This window comes from Cnephaeus nilssonii (assembly GCF_951640355.1).
Source record: "Cnephaeus nilssonii genome assembly, chromosome: 10".
Lineage (NCBI taxonomy): Eukaryota > Metazoa > Chordata > Mammalia > Chiroptera > Vespertilionidae > Cnephaeus > Cnephaeus nilssonii.
Genome location: NC_137081.1, coordinates 61,661,422 through 61,676,461, shown reverse-complemented (window position 1 = coordinate 61,676,461; position 15,040 = coordinate 61,661,422). Strand labels below are relative to the sequence as shown.

Sequence of the window (15,040 nt, the reverse complement as noted above, 5' to 3'; positions counted from 1 at the left end):
CCATGGCACATGAGCGAATTCATGCCATTGAAACACGTTTCATAGAAGGGCAATCTGTATGTTTTCCTTTACTGTCTTGAGAAGAATGTGCTGCTCCTCAGCATTTAGTTGTGTTAGCACCTGGCTGCTCGGTTGGGTCTACCAATCAGCAGGATTGGCATCACCTAGATCAGTGGTCGGCAAACTGTGGCTCACGAGCCACATGCGGCACTCTTTGGCCCCTTGAGTTTTTAACAAAGGCCAGCTTAGGAGTACCCTAATTAAGTTAATAACAATGTACCTACCCATATAGTTAAAGTTTAAAAAATTTGGCTCTCAAAAGAAATTTCAATCGTTGTACTGTTGATATTTGGCTCTGTTACTAATGAGATTGCTGACCACTGACCTAGAGCTTAACAGAGTCAGACGTACTAAATCAGAATCTGTATTTTAACAGGGGCACTGGGCAACCCACATGACTGTGAATGTTTTGAGAAAAACGGCAGCTTTCCCCCGATCTTAGTGGGGCAGACCGTTGTGCCATAGGTCTTCCCTGACCACCCAATTTAAAGTGTCCAACCAGTCACTCTACTTCTGTCATCCTATTTTAATTCTGCAACTCCATCCTATATTCATTTTTTTAAATTATTGTCTGATATTTTTCTCATTTCTGTGCTCTTTTTCTCATTGTAAAGTCTTTGTTAGGCAACTTAAGAATGGGAAATGCTTGCCTTGTTAGCTACTCAAGTGAATGCTTCTGTTGTTTATTTAAGTTGCCATGGAATTTTAGTATGCATTATTTTTGGTATGATCCTGATGAGCAAATGCCCACTAAAAATTAATGAGTTGTTGAATAAAATTACTAGCTATATTAATTATTTTTCTAACATAATTTTTCCTGAGGCTGCAATTCAACCTAGCAGTTACTTATTTCTACAGAAATCATCCCCTCCTTTACCTCCTACCATTTCACCTCTTACTACTTATTCTCCCCCTCCCCAGTATGCTTCGGCCACTTCATTCCAAGATTTTAAAGAAATCTTGAAAAATGACTTTGTTGGGATGATGGATGCATGCATGAAGATTAAGCATGTAAATGCTTATGGTTCAAACAATCAAGGCATTCTGGGCCACCCACATGCTCATCAATCAAGGCACTTACATCGCTAAGCTGCTTCGTGTTGAGCTGGGCTTGCAGCAGTACAGGAGTATCAGTGACGGCTGTGAACTTGGTCTTATCTGGATGAAGTTTGTAGGCATGCTAGAAAAGATGTTATTTAATGAAATTTCATGATGCATTTTTATATTCTTGTTCGTATACACACATATAAAACATATATACAAACATAGAAAAAGTTTCCAGCCAAAATTAGCTTACTTCCCCCCCCCCCCCCTCTCTCTCTCTTTCCTTCTCTCCCTCTCTCTCTCTTCTGAAATTGCTTCTAAACTGGTCTCCCTGCTGTGGTTAGCAACCAGATTCATCTTCCCCATGCTGAAGCCCTACATGGCTCTTCACTGGACTTGATATTCACTCTAAACTGTCTCTTGGCTTATAAGCTCTACCCTACAGGAACCACTCTTCCTTCATCCTCTTCCATTTCATCTCTTACTACTCAATACGCTTCAACCACCTCATCCCTTCAATCCTTTAATGCCAAGCTTGTTCTCTCTGTGGGCTGTTCTCATTGCTGCTCTTACCTTGATCTTGGCATGGCTGCCTTAGACCTTCCTTGACTATCCAGTCTACAAGTCCATGCAATCCCTCTCTCCCACAGCATCCTATTTTCATTCTGTAGCATTCACTCTACATCAGCTGTCTTAATGCCTGAAATCTTATCTTTCTTGTTCTGTGCTCTTTGTTCGTCGTCTGTATCTCCTATACAAATGCGCACTCCATGAGAGGCAGCCAACCTTGTCAGCACTGAGGACAGCATTTGGCACAAATTTGTTGGATGAACACCCATTGCTCACAAATCTCCATGTCCTCAGTTTCTCTTGAGGTCATATATATACACTAATGAAAACAAAGATTTCTGAAACCTGAAATTATTTTGTAACAAATAGGCTTCTTAATGGGGGGCGGGGGGGTAATGGGGGAATAAGGACACATGTAATACCTTAATTAATAAAGAAATTAAAAAAATAAAATACACTAGAAAAAAACCAAATAGGCTTCTTCACAGTCATTTTTGAGTTCCCCAATTCCACCCAAAAGCCAAATTTTAAAATTTAATACCTCCAAATAGCATTTAAATTCCTGCTCAACTTACCACTAGATGGCACAAGCACTCCAAACCCAATTTCAGAAATTCACAGCAGCACTTACGTCTTTACACTGTTCTAGCTTCTTGATTGCTTCATATTCTTGTGTGATTGTCTGAGGGAAATAGCATTTCCCTTTATCTTCTTCATATTCTGCTTTGTAATTTTTCTGTAACGAGAAAGAACGAAAACGGATGATGACTGCTATTGCTCCCAGTGTCACCGTGAGGCGCGACCAATTGTCTTCAAGCTTACCTCACTGTTCTGTGCTGAAACTTTCATGCAGTGTGTTTCATATGGGTCTTCAAAACTGCCTATGTAATGTCCCAGAATATTCTGTACATACTTATCTTTATATTTAGCCTGAAAAAGGAAACGTATGTAATTCAAATGGACAGTTATTTGTCAAACAGGAGGAAAACCCCCCAACCCCAGAGGTTGGCACGGCCTTTCAAACCTCGCTGAAGCTCTTCAGCAGAGTATCAAGTTGGTACTTAGGGGTCTCACAGTAATTCATGCTCTTTGCCTTTGTCTTCTCATAGTTTTCCTTGTACAATCTCTGTCAAAGGAAAAAGAAAATCAAACAAAGGGAAAAACTCTCATGGTGTAAAAGCCACTCATTCACATCATTGCTGTACTTTAACCGAAAGAGAAAAACTTGTATTTTTTCAGCATCAATTTTCCACAAAGCAAAAAAGCAGGATGAGCATGGGAAAGGCTCATGTCTTGTATAATCTAGTCTGCTGATAAGGACAAATATGTTTGCTTTACTTATCCTAATATTTCTCAGCTGGAATAAATCAGAGCACACAAGTGCTGCTGTCTAAGCAACTTTTGGTCTTGAAACAATTCTTTCCTCTTGAGAGTGTGAAGGATAATTACTTTTTTAAGAGATGGGAAAATGAGGTAAAAGGTGTAAAGTGAGCCTTAGATACTTAGGCAAAGTCTTTTTTTAATATATACTTTTATTGATTTAAGAGAGAGAAAGGGAGAGGGAGAGATAGAAACATCAATGATGAGAGAGAATCATTGATTGGCTGCCCTTGATCAGAATCAAACCTGCAGGCCAATGCTCTATCCACTGAGCCAAACCGGCTAGGACTAGGCACAGTCTTAAGAAAGCATTTAGTTCAGCACTTGATGGAAACCTCTGTAAATTACATTTTATCATTAAGGACTGATATTTTACTTTATAGTAACAATACATGAAAAGATGGGGTTTCTATTTTATTGTATGTATCATATATTTCTTCATATTCTCTTGTAATTTTCCCATATAGAAATGAAAAAACATACTTACTAAAGACAGAACTATTTATAAATGATACAGAATATGAATTATTTAATTTTTTATATTAATTAGAAAAGCAATTTTGTAAATAGTTTTGTTTTATATATAGTAAGTATTCTAAAGGCTTTAAAATAAGATCAGAAAAAAATAAAATGAGATCAGTATTTTGTAAAATTCTTAAAATAATTTGCTTTTGAAGTTATGCTTTATCTAGTTATTCCTACTTTGTCTTTAGCCTAATTTCTCACTTTTTGCCTTTTATTTATTTACTTGTCCTTACCTGAGGATATGTTTATTGATTTTTAGAGAGAGGAAGGGAGAGAGAGAAAAAAACATCCATTTGAGGGAAACATCATCAGTTGTCTCTCGTACGTGCCTTAACCGGAGATCGAACCCACAACCTTCTGGTGTATGGGACGATGCTCCAACAAACTGAGTCACCCGGCCACGGCTGCCTTTTATTTTTCTCTGTGTATTTTTGTAAAGTACCTTTCATCAGGGCATGGCATGGAATGAATACATGTTCAGACATCCTGAGATACTAAGCCCATTTCTAGGAAAAGCAATACAGAAAATGATATTGCTGGTAAAGTTTCCCCCTAATAAAACAGAAGGCAGTAAAGAGATGATGGGGGAACCTTTACAATATTCACTGATGTCTCAAAGTACAGAGACATCATAAAAATGAGGAAGTTAATCATCCTCTACCACGGGGCTTTCATGTTTGACTTGTCATCCTGAATCTGAGATTTCACTTAGACTAACATCACAGCCAAGGTTACATTAAACAGCAAGTGCGGCCACATCTGAAAATCAGCGGGATTGACAAAAGCACTCACATCACTCTGCATTTTTCCCGTCTTCAGAGAGTGCAGCATCTTGGGGTCATCATTAATGCTGAGGGCTCCGATCATTTTCCCCCTGTTTTTCTCATAGTCTTTCTTGTACATCACCTGCAAAGACATCACACATGCCAGCTCCCACTCATCAGGGAACAGCACCGAGTCCCCCAGCCCAGGTCCCAGGCCATACTCACCTCACTAGCATTCTTGCTGTTGGCTTTGGCTGCCAGCAGGGGAATAGCATCCACTTTAATGTCAAATTTCTTAGCTTTGGTCTTCTCCCAGTCGTGCTTATAAACATTCTGGACAGGAAAATTTTAATAAAGGAATTGACAAAAGGGATCTGCATGTTACCACTCTTTGAAGACTACAAGGTAACCCAATACTTTGTCTCACTATAAAATAAAGAGACTGTTTTCATTGTCCACAAAATCATGCATGTTTTAGATACTTCTCCTCAAGCTGAAGCTTCTAACTACAAGATTAACCTTTTCTACTTTCCATTAGAACATTTTATCAAATTAACTTAATTTTAGTAATCATACTAATATATGATTCCTAACACTGGGTATTTTATAGGATGGCACAAATATTTTACAGTTAACTTTTTATGGTATTAAAGCATCATTTTAATTTGATCTCAAAATCCTCTGCAAAGCTTATTTTATGAATTATTATAGTACTCATTGATGTTGGATAATATTAGTACTTATTTATAGGATTGTTGAAGAAATGGAAACCCCTAAGGGTAATTTGACTTTCCTGTAGAATTAAGTCTGGAAATAAAAGATAGCACTGGATACCTGTCCTTATGCCTTTTGAATACCTTATATCTTCCTTAGTGCAAGGACTCTTACATGTAGAAATGAGATCATTCATGTGAAACAAGAAACATTATGGGCTTGGGGAATAAATGAAATAACGCTCAATTTTAAAAAAATCAAATCCTGGAAGAAAATGAAACATAGTATAATACAAATGAATATATGACTAACAGATCTAACATTAAATTGCAATTAGACACACGTGAGTGGTGGCATTTTGAAGGCTGGTTAAAATCTATTAGGACTGTCTAGTTGTATGAAGCTACTGACATGATTGGTACACACATTTTATAAGGTAAAGTCAAAGTTACATTGGCAGAGGCAGAGGAACAGGGTATAAATGTTAAGTGTTCAGCCGATCTTTAGCATTATATTTATTTAGTGAAACAGTTAACAAATAAAAGCACAAGTTGTCCATATATCGCATGGCATAGCGGTAAGGAACTCACATCACTCAGGTTATAAGCGTTGACTCTGTGCTGGATAAAGGCGGGAGTATCTGGAGGTATATGGCACTTGAACTTTTCACTTTCATGTTTCGCTTTGTAATTTAGCTGAGAGAGAGAGAAAGAGAGAGAGAGAGAGAGAGAGAGAGAGAGAGAGAGAGGATTAAGAGAGGATTAGTTCGGAAGAAGAATTGTCCTAAGTACAAAAACTAATTTTCATCAAAGAAAATGTAAAATACATTTTGTTAAATAACACCTGACAAAGTTGTTAAGGTTAAAAGAGAAAGTCGGAGCGAGGGTAGGCCACCTTGCATTATTGACAACCGTGTGCTGGACGCATGACTGCTATTGTCACATCTGTTACCCCGGAAGGACCCAAGTGGAAGGAGGTGGCTCTTTCATATGTGGTCCCCTTCCCATATATCACCATTGGCCCTGTGGATTCTGAGAGGACAGCCCTTTCAAATCTTTTCTTACAAATACAGGGAGGGGCAAAAATAGGTTTGTTTATGTGGAAAATAATACAATACTTAGTAAGTAATATTTTGCATACTCACAACTGTAAGCCTCCTTTTGCCCTACCCTGTATGGTTATGTCCCTGTGCAAACATTATGGTTTGTTGATACTCTAATTAAAGGCTTTCATTTCTGGCCGTGTATCTGAGGTTACTTTTATTTTTTAGTTCAACATAAGTTTGGAAATTCAGGCTTAAAACTTAGATGATAAAACTTATTACAAACACTCCATTTTCTAAAAACGTATTTGAGAGAGAAAAATCCCAGGTGTTAAATACCTGCTCTGGGCCAGGATGTGGACTATGCACACATCTCCTTTCACTTAATTTTCAAAACAACCACAAGTTTTAAAAAGGAAATAGGAGGCCTGAGAAGTTAAATGATTTGCCTAGACAGCTGGAAGTTGAGTCCAGTTTTGACTTCAGAACTCATGTTCTCTTCAAGGCATTGAGCTACATCAGTCACCGTTATAGAACCATTTTACTAGAATTATTATCCACCCAAGAAGATGGGGAAGATAAAAGACAACTAAATGGAAAAATATTTTAGATGATTACACAAATATACAACTTACATAGCGTTTTGTGTAACTGTGACAAGTTACTGGATTTTCTGTATAGAGTTATGCTACATTTTCCCTCATAACGGCATTGCTTGGGTAGGTAAAGGAACTTACATCACTCAGCTGTTTGGCATTGATCTGGGCTTGCAGCTGAACAGGCGAGTCGGTTACTTGAGTGAATTTTGTCTTATCTGGAGGGACTCTGTAGGTGTGCTGTGGGCGAGGAAAGGAATCAAGTTTAGCGATATCACCTGTCAAAACCACGGTGGCTGGTAGGATGGGTGAGTAGAACCTGTCGTTAATAAAACACTTATTTTTTTCTAATTAGACTATGGCGTCTGTGAGAGACACTTTTACACTGCACAAGAAACTCTCCCATATCTTCAGATGCCCAATAACTCTTCTTAGGGAAAATCAGCTAGAATTAGCTCTTGAAATGTATGGATGATAGAAAAAATAGTACATCTACTATAAAATAAATTTTCTTTCAATTTTTTGAGTTGCATTTATTTGTAAAAGTGTCAGAATTTTAAACATATCTTGACCACGAGATGCCATGGAGGGCAGTCACACCCGCAGTTCACACCACAGACTTACATCCTTACACTGATCCAGTTTCTTCATGGTTTCATATTCCTGAGTTATGGTCTGGGGGAAGAAGCCTTTGCCTCTGTCCTCTTCATATTCTGCTCTGTAGTTTTTCTACGAGGAAAAGAAATCGACATAAGGAGGCAACCATTGTGTTCATGTAATTTGGAAAGTGAAGCAATTGTCTTAGAACTTACATCACTGTTTTGAGCCGTGACTTTCATGCAGTGTGCATAATATGGATCCTCATAGCTGCCTACATAATGTCCCAAAATATTCTTTAAGTAGGAATCTCTATATTTAGTCTGAAAAACAAGGCATTTCATTTAGTTATTTGTGAAATGATGGGTCTTTTCTTTAACAGGAGTAGTCATAGGATTGCTTACATCACTGCTGAATTTCTGCAGAACTGCGTCCAGCTGAAATTTGGGGGTCTCACAGTAATTTATGCTCTTTGCCTTTGTCTTTTCATAGTTTTCCTTGTACCGTTTCTGTAAAGAAAAAAAAATTAGATTCCTGTCACTCCCATGCTGATGATAGCACTCGTATTTTCCAACACTAAACCAAAGAAGAAGAAAAACAAATAGCGCCTATTAACTGCTTTTAAAACTGACAATTAGATGCGGGGGTGTCATGAATGATAAGCCTTTTCTATTAGCGATTATTGTGAAGCTTAAGTTTTTTTGTTTTGTTTTGATATATTTTATTGATTTTTTTTTTTTTTTTTTTTTTTTTTTTTTTTACAGAGAGGAAGGGAGAGGGAGAGAGTCAGAAATATCAATGAGAGAGAAACATCGATCAGCTGCCTCCTGCACACCTCCTACTGGGGATGTGCCCGCAACCAAGGTACATGCCCTTGACCGGAATTGAACCCAGGACCCTTGAGTCGCAGGCTGACGGTCTATCCACTGAGCCAAACCAGTCAGGGCGAGGCCTAAGTTTAACATTCTTCAAAAAATTAAGAAGCCAAGAGGCTGCCTCTTAGCAAGCCCTTAGTTACAGAGATTCTTGTGTATTTCTGAATTGCTGTTCTGTCCCCCAACTCACATACCTTTCCCTCACTACAGGGGCCAAACAAACAGGAATATTCTGGACAACAGCGAATTTTTCATTTTTTTAAACAAACCTTCATGAAAGACTTAGTAAATGTTGAGAAATACACACTCTCTCTTCCTCCTTCTACCAAGGAAAAATTTCGTACTGTCACATAAAATAAAGTATATATAAGAACTCATATCATGAATCAACTAACTCCTCTTCCCCGCCGAGATTTATCTTTCGCTGTAACAATGACCACAAACAATGATTGGAGTGCAGATGCACAACTGAGACAGCAAGTTGCTGTCAGTTTTTCACAATGGGTTTTGCAATTGTGAATGGTGCTATTCGTTTTTAATATTTTGATATTCTTGCCTTTATCAGCAGAGTGGATGTAAACCTTGGCTTTTATATGTTTGGTAAAGATGGCCTTTCTGTAGGAAGCAGGAGATGGGCATTGATTTCCCCACAGAGCTACGTGGACAGATCTATCTATACTCTCTCTCTCACCTGTCACTCACTCACCCCACTTCTCAATCACATGTGTTCATCTCCACAGTGCTGACAACCCAGGGGACAAAGAAAAGATAACTAACTCACCCAGAGAGCCACATATAATCCTCAAACGTTGGGAAAACATAATATAACCTAACCATAAGGGGAAAACTCAACTGATCACGTGGTCAGTATCTTTAAACATATAGTCAAAGTCGACTGGAGCTGCTAATGCCAGCCCCAGTTCTTACTTATCTAATCTATTTTAATCCGAATGGATTAGTAAAGCTCTTGACAATTCCAGGTAGAAATTCCTGTGAAGATTTAGGGAGCGGTCTTCTAAGTCCCGCTGTCTGCAGGTGATGGTTTCTGTGGCCAAGATCTGAGGAGACAATGGCAGAGCTGGGGGAGCAGCTGTACAACAGGGGGCATTTTCCTCCTTCTCCCAGCAGCCGGCATGAGGAACCCAAGGGCAGGGCACAGAGCTGTGTCATCTCTCTCTCTCCCTCTCTCCTCCCCTTTCAAAATCTCCTTCTGCCTCTGTCAAAAAGCACAGCACGTCTCCTACAATGGACTCTAGTCAGGGAGGCTCAGGCACCTGCAGCCTAGAAACAAATGAGGATTTCCCTGCCCCTTGAACTTGATCCTCAGCCCCCACCCCCACAAATTGACACGTCATGCTCAGAGGCACCAAGGCCTTCCTGTGGTTAGATGGTTCCAGACGAACTGCTGCACCAGAACCTTAAAGCATTTGCAAAGTTATGTTTGCATTTAGTCACAATAGAAAAGGAGAGAGTTTGCCTCTCTTTCCGCTAAGGTTAAAAACACACACACACACTTTTTGGTAAGAATATACTTACATCACTTAGCGTATTTCCTGCTGCCATCATCTGCCTCAGCAGTGGGTTCTCTGAAGCAGGAAGTACATTGTAATCTGCTTTCCCCTTATTCTTTTCGTAGTTTTCTTTGTATTTTACCTGTGGGAGTGAAACAAAGTGATAAACTCTGCAGGTTATTTTTTGCTCTCATCTCTATTATGAATATTATGACATAGTTCCACAAATCAATTTTCTCTCTAGAAAAAACGGCAGCTTGACATTTTATAAACAAAATACTCATAGAAACTCGTAACAGGAGCAGAGAAACTGCATGCATTTCCAAGATAGCTTTTCTTCCCACTCATTTACTCATTCAAAAATCTCCATTATGATATTTTTCAGTATCAATTACATGCCAGGCTCTGGGACACATACAAGAAAGAATAACACATGGTCCCTGCCCTAAAAGATACGGGTAGATAGATACATAAATAATGGGGGAGAGAAAGATACACCAATAGTGACAGCACATATCCCAGATGCCTGCTGCTCCAGAACCCTCACTCAGCTCTTAACATCCAGCTGCCTATCCACCAACACATCTTTAAAGAAAGAAAGCACCATGAATCTACTCTTTCATGTCTCATCTGTGGCCATGCATGTGAGCGAGCCTGTACTTAATGTCCAGGCAGGAGAGGAGGAAAGGGCTGAGGGTGGGACGAATGGTGGCGACTTCAACTTTTCTCTCTGTCCTTCCCTCTTTGCACCTTTGTCCTTTCCAGCTTTAGCAGAGGCTTTACATGAGGGCTCACAAGCCCCTGTCAGGAACATGTCCAAAAGAGGAGAAGGAGAAAATGGTCCCAGTTCTGACCATAATCCCTAGCGCCAGCCATTTGTTCAGCCAGTATAACCATGGAATACAGACGAGGTCAAAGAATCCCAGGTAATCCATCAACATTTAAGAACCCCAGGAAACAAATGCAATCAGCTTGGTATCCAAAGGCAGGAGATACACAACTGAAAACCAGATGCACCGCCCCCCTACAGACTACACAGGGGGCTCACCAGGGACGGAAGACAGAACCTCTCTCTGTCTCATAGAGTTATGTATTCCTTGGGGGGGAAAAAGGCCCCTTATGTGTAAAAAAAGTCCCCTCTTCACACATTCATCCATTTTCTTTTCTTTTTAGCAAAATACTTTGAAAGAGTTGAGTATATTCCTATTTTTCTATTTCTCTCTTCTCATTCACTCAACTGAATTGCTCTCATTAAATTCACCAGGGACCATACACTGATAAATCCATCTCAGAAACATGTGATACAGTTGGTCACTGCCTTCTCCCTCCACCTGCTTCCTGAGAAATCACTCTCTGGACTTTGCTCCTACCTCATCTGGCTGACGTCTTCACACGGAACACTCCAGAGTTCAGTCCTTAGACATTCCCCACTCATTCCCTTGATGGCCTCCACGCTTATGACATTAAATACTATCCGTATGCTGATAACTCCCAACTTTATACAACCTTGCTAGACAGCTCCCCTGAAACTTCGGACTCATGTAATCAACTGCCCACTTGACATTTCCACTTGGAAGTCTAAAATGCATCTCTTACATGTTTGAAACTGAGCTCATGTCTCTCTTGCAAAAAAAAAAAAATCACTGTTTTCACAGTTTTTCTTATCTGGATAAAGGGAAACCCCATCCGTTTAGTTGTTTAGGCCAAATTTTCCTCTCATTCTGCACATCCAACCCAATATCAAATCGAGTCAGCTCAACCTGCAAAGTACTTCTCATCACTTGTCCTGCTACCCTCCTGGTTGAAAACCTCACTGTGTTTTGTTGTTTTTTGGTTTTGTTTTGTTTTGTTTTGTTTTGTTTTAATATGTTCTTATTGATTTTAGATGCAGAGGAAGGGAGAGGGAGAGATAGAAACATTGATTAGAGAGAAACATCAGTATCAATTGGCTGCCTCCTGCAAACTCCTTACCTAGGATCGAGCCTGCAACCAGGCATGTGCCCTGACTGGGAATCGAACCAGTGACCTCTTGGTGCATGGGTCAATGCTCAACCACTGAGCCACACCAACTGGGTGAAAACCTCACTGTTTTGCACCTGGATACTGAAACAGCCTCTTACATTATGTGATCTTTCTTCTCTCACTCCTCCAGAGGAGCCAAAGCCAGGGTTAGAATCAAGTCTGTTTGGCTTTGCAGTTTATGCTCTTTCTAGTGCCCAGCCTGCTCTAGAATTCCAAGGCGTCTGATGATTTACCAAAGTCACTCCATAGCATGCCTGAGCCTATCCATGGATTCATGATTCATGTATGTTGTCTATGACTAGATTTCCACCAGTTCATCGGAATGCAAGAAAAATAATGGTAGTGGTGAGTGTGGAAAGGTCTATATTCAACTGCCTCTTCCTGAGTGGGGGGGGGGGGGTCTTAAGACCCCTCTTCTGCGTTATGTCTGAAATTATAGCATTTCTACTTCTGGGTATCAAAAGTCCTCTACTATATGAGATTTGAGGACGGTAACTGGGTATTGTCAATGCTCATACACAGCAAAAACATTTTTTAAATTTGGTAGCCCTATTACAATCCCAAAGTACTTTTTTGCCCCTTAAGAACCCTCTTTTTTTTGTATTACATATAAAAACAAGAGTTATAAGAAGTTCACCCACACTGAGATGATCAAGATAAATGAGAGAATTTCCTCATACCTTGCTAGCTGCCACCCCAGCTTGTTTATTCACTTTGTACTCCGGTGTTTCCGTCTGCATGAAGTAGATCTGGTCTTTCATGTTCTCAAAGCTTTCATGATATTTCCTCTGTAAGACATGAAACATACTGAAGAACTCTGGGGGAAACCTGCGTAAGGCTTTTACATGGGGGCACAGAGGCCATTTAGAGAAGATACCCAACGCCGTGCCCCTCTTGGCTTACACACGGTCGATTACAATTACAGAACGTGGTGCCATCACCAAAACAATTAGCAACTTAACAGAGGTTTGGAGCAGTTACAATAGGTGAAAGACAGACTCCAAGGAGAGACTCTCAAAGGCCGGGACAAAGACCTTAAGAGGACTTAAGGTCTGTTTCCCAGTGAGGAAAATCTGGGAAGAAACTAATCAGTTTCATACATGTACTGTTTAGGTTCCCAGCAAAGAATAAATTTAAAAGGGTCCTTTTGACCAGTACTCACTTTGAGACCATATTGTTCCTATGAGAACTGAAGCAAGAATAATGGTATCTGATAAAAAAAAAATTTCTCAAAAAAAGAAAAGGAAAGATTGTGGTATTTCTTTTCTTAATGGGAACTCTGCACAAGCCTTGCTCCCAAGAAGAGGTGCCAGGACATAGGTCTTCCAGTACCACTGTGGGTGCAGCAGGTGGCTGGAAACCATAAAGGAAGGGTCCCCTCTCAGACTAGGGCTGCCCAGCCATCCCTTTCCACTTACTGTGCTGAAGTTATCAGCATTTATCCTGGCGGCTGCAATTTCAAAGCAAGGTGTCTCACTCCATTTGCCTTTGACTTTGTTTTCATAGTCTTGCCTGTATTTTAGCTAGCAGAAAAGAAAAAAAAGCAAAATCCAGGATTTAACAAATAAGAGTGCAAATCAAGTGGTAATGGTTAGCTTTCAAAAATATCTTGATTAGACCTTTGGTGGGTCCTTAAGAGATGTCTTCAAATCTTCCAATACAGTGTCCATTTACCCAACAAGAAAGCTGAGTGAGGGAGATAGAGGTACTAATTCCTCCTCCTCTCACTGAGTTTGGGGACTTAGTTCATTTCAGAACTCACAGGTGTTCCCTGATGTTTGAGGAAGGAGAGAGACAGAAGTATCTTCCATTTTTAATTAATTGTTATAATAAAACCACTCAACCCCAACTTTCCATGCCAAATGAACTTAGCCATTACTTTGTGAGCTTTAACAAAACCTCTAGTTATATAGAAAGCAATACCATAACAAAATTTGGCTTGCAGGCCAATGAATAAGACTCATTTAGACTTCAAGAAATTTTAGTGAGAACTGGAAAGTAATTAAAAAATTAAACTGGGATGTTGGAAGCCGCCCATTGCCTTCACTAGCAGAGAGGTGTGGACAAGGAACCCGGAAGGCTGGTTAACCTTGAAGGCTCTGAAAGGTCAGAGCCAAGCACCCACTGTCTAGTTGAGACAAAGGGAGCTGAAGCAACTTCCACCTTTAAGTCTTTACGTAAATCCTTGCTGATGGGCCATCATGGAGCTATTACTGGAATTGCCTGCCTGAGGGCGATGGGTGTGTCCCAAATCCTGAATAAAATGGATAGCAAGGCCAGAGCAAAGCGGAGCCCTTGCTCTTGAGCTGGGCTCCCGCCTGGCCCCCAATTCCCAAATTTATGTTTTCTTGTCTAGTCTCTTTCATTTGTGTGCAGCCTCCTTCAGAACCCAAACCCTGAACCTGAACCCTGAACCACGCGGGACGTAGGGGGGACACTCGCACTGGGATGTATTCATAGGTTCCAGACACCATAACACCAGAGTCCTAGGCTGTGAAAGCCTTGGAGAGAGAAGTTATGTCTTCTTCATTTTGCATCCTCAGAATCTAATACAAATGCAGCCTGCAGAAGTTACTTTATAAATGTTTGTTCAACCGCACTAAATTGAACTGAGTCCATGGTATGTGGTTTCGAACGACCTTGGCTTGAGTGTTATTTGAATTAGCCTAGCCAACCCCAAACCTGGGCTCATGAGCCAGAGTGAGCTGGGTTAGAGCAGTTTCCCCTCCTTGGCTCACAGAATGTGTTAACAGACATAACCAATGTGTTTCAAAGTGTTTGTATGCCTAACCTCCCCCTCCTCCATCACACTCTTCAAGGAAAAAGAAAGTGGTTTTCTAATATACATTTAGCAGAACAAGTACTAAGGGTAACTGATGTGTAAAGACAGTGAGTTTGAGGTAAAGGAATTCCATCCCTCTCTCAAATGCCCTATGTCCTTCCTTCTCAAAAGGTTAATATGCTAATTAATAACCAAGTGGTTTTAATAGCTATACATTTAAGAGCTCTGGACCTGAATTCAGAAGTTCTGGGCCCACAGCTTGATGCCATCATTTCCAAAGGTGTAACTTTGTCTCTCTAAGCTTCAGTTTTCTTAACCATACGTACTGACAATAATATGTACACAGAGGATTGTTAGGAATTTTAAATAAGATCATACATACACTGAAGAACGGTTTATAAACTCTACAGTAATAAACAAACGTGAGGTATAATAATTGTAACATAACAGAGAGTAAGAAACTCTGAAGAAAAGAAAAGTGTGTGTGTGTGTGTGTGTGTGTGTGTGTATTCTTCAAGGGAAAGTTTTGCTGAGATAAAATTTGCTTTATACTGCTGA

At 40.0% G+C, this 15,040-nt stretch overlaps 1 protein-coding gene across 1 annotated transcript in view; it reads right to left on the bottom strand.

The window, feature by feature from the left end:
- NEB (nebulin) overlaps nucleotides 1-15,040 on the bottom strand; it is a gene marked incomplete at its 5' end in the record, with an annotated part of 191,460 nt that overhangs the window by 158,559 nt on the left and 17,861 nt on the right. Inside the window, 14 exons of the mRNA XM_079783149.1 lie at nucleotides 1,142-1,240; nucleotides 2,306-2,410; nucleotides 2,497-2,604; nucleotides 2,699-2,800; nucleotides 4,372-4,485; nucleotides 4,569-4,676; nucleotides 5,648-5,752; nucleotides 6,837-6,935; nucleotides 7,320-7,424; nucleotides 7,508-7,615; nucleotides 7,697-7,801; nucleotides 9,704-9,820; nucleotides 12,381-12,488; nucleotides 13,119-13,223. Coding sequence (XP_079639275.1) covers nucleotides 1,142-1,240; nucleotides 2,306-2,410; nucleotides 2,497-2,604; nucleotides 2,699-2,800; nucleotides 4,372-4,485; nucleotides 4,569-4,676; nucleotides 5,648-5,752; nucleotides 6,837-6,935; nucleotides 7,320-7,424; nucleotides 7,508-7,615; nucleotides 7,697-7,801; nucleotides 9,704-9,820; nucleotides 12,381-12,488; nucleotides 13,119-13,223 — 1,488 coding nt within the window. The remainder of the gene's footprint in view (nucleotides 1-1,141; nucleotides 1,241-2,305; nucleotides 2,411-2,496; nucleotides 2,605-2,698; nucleotides 2,801-4,371; nucleotides 4,486-4,568; nucleotides 4,677-5,647; nucleotides 5,753-6,836; nucleotides 6,936-7,319; nucleotides 7,425-7,507; nucleotides 7,616-7,696; nucleotides 7,802-9,703; nucleotides 9,821-12,380; nucleotides 12,489-13,118; nucleotides 13,224-15,040) is intronic.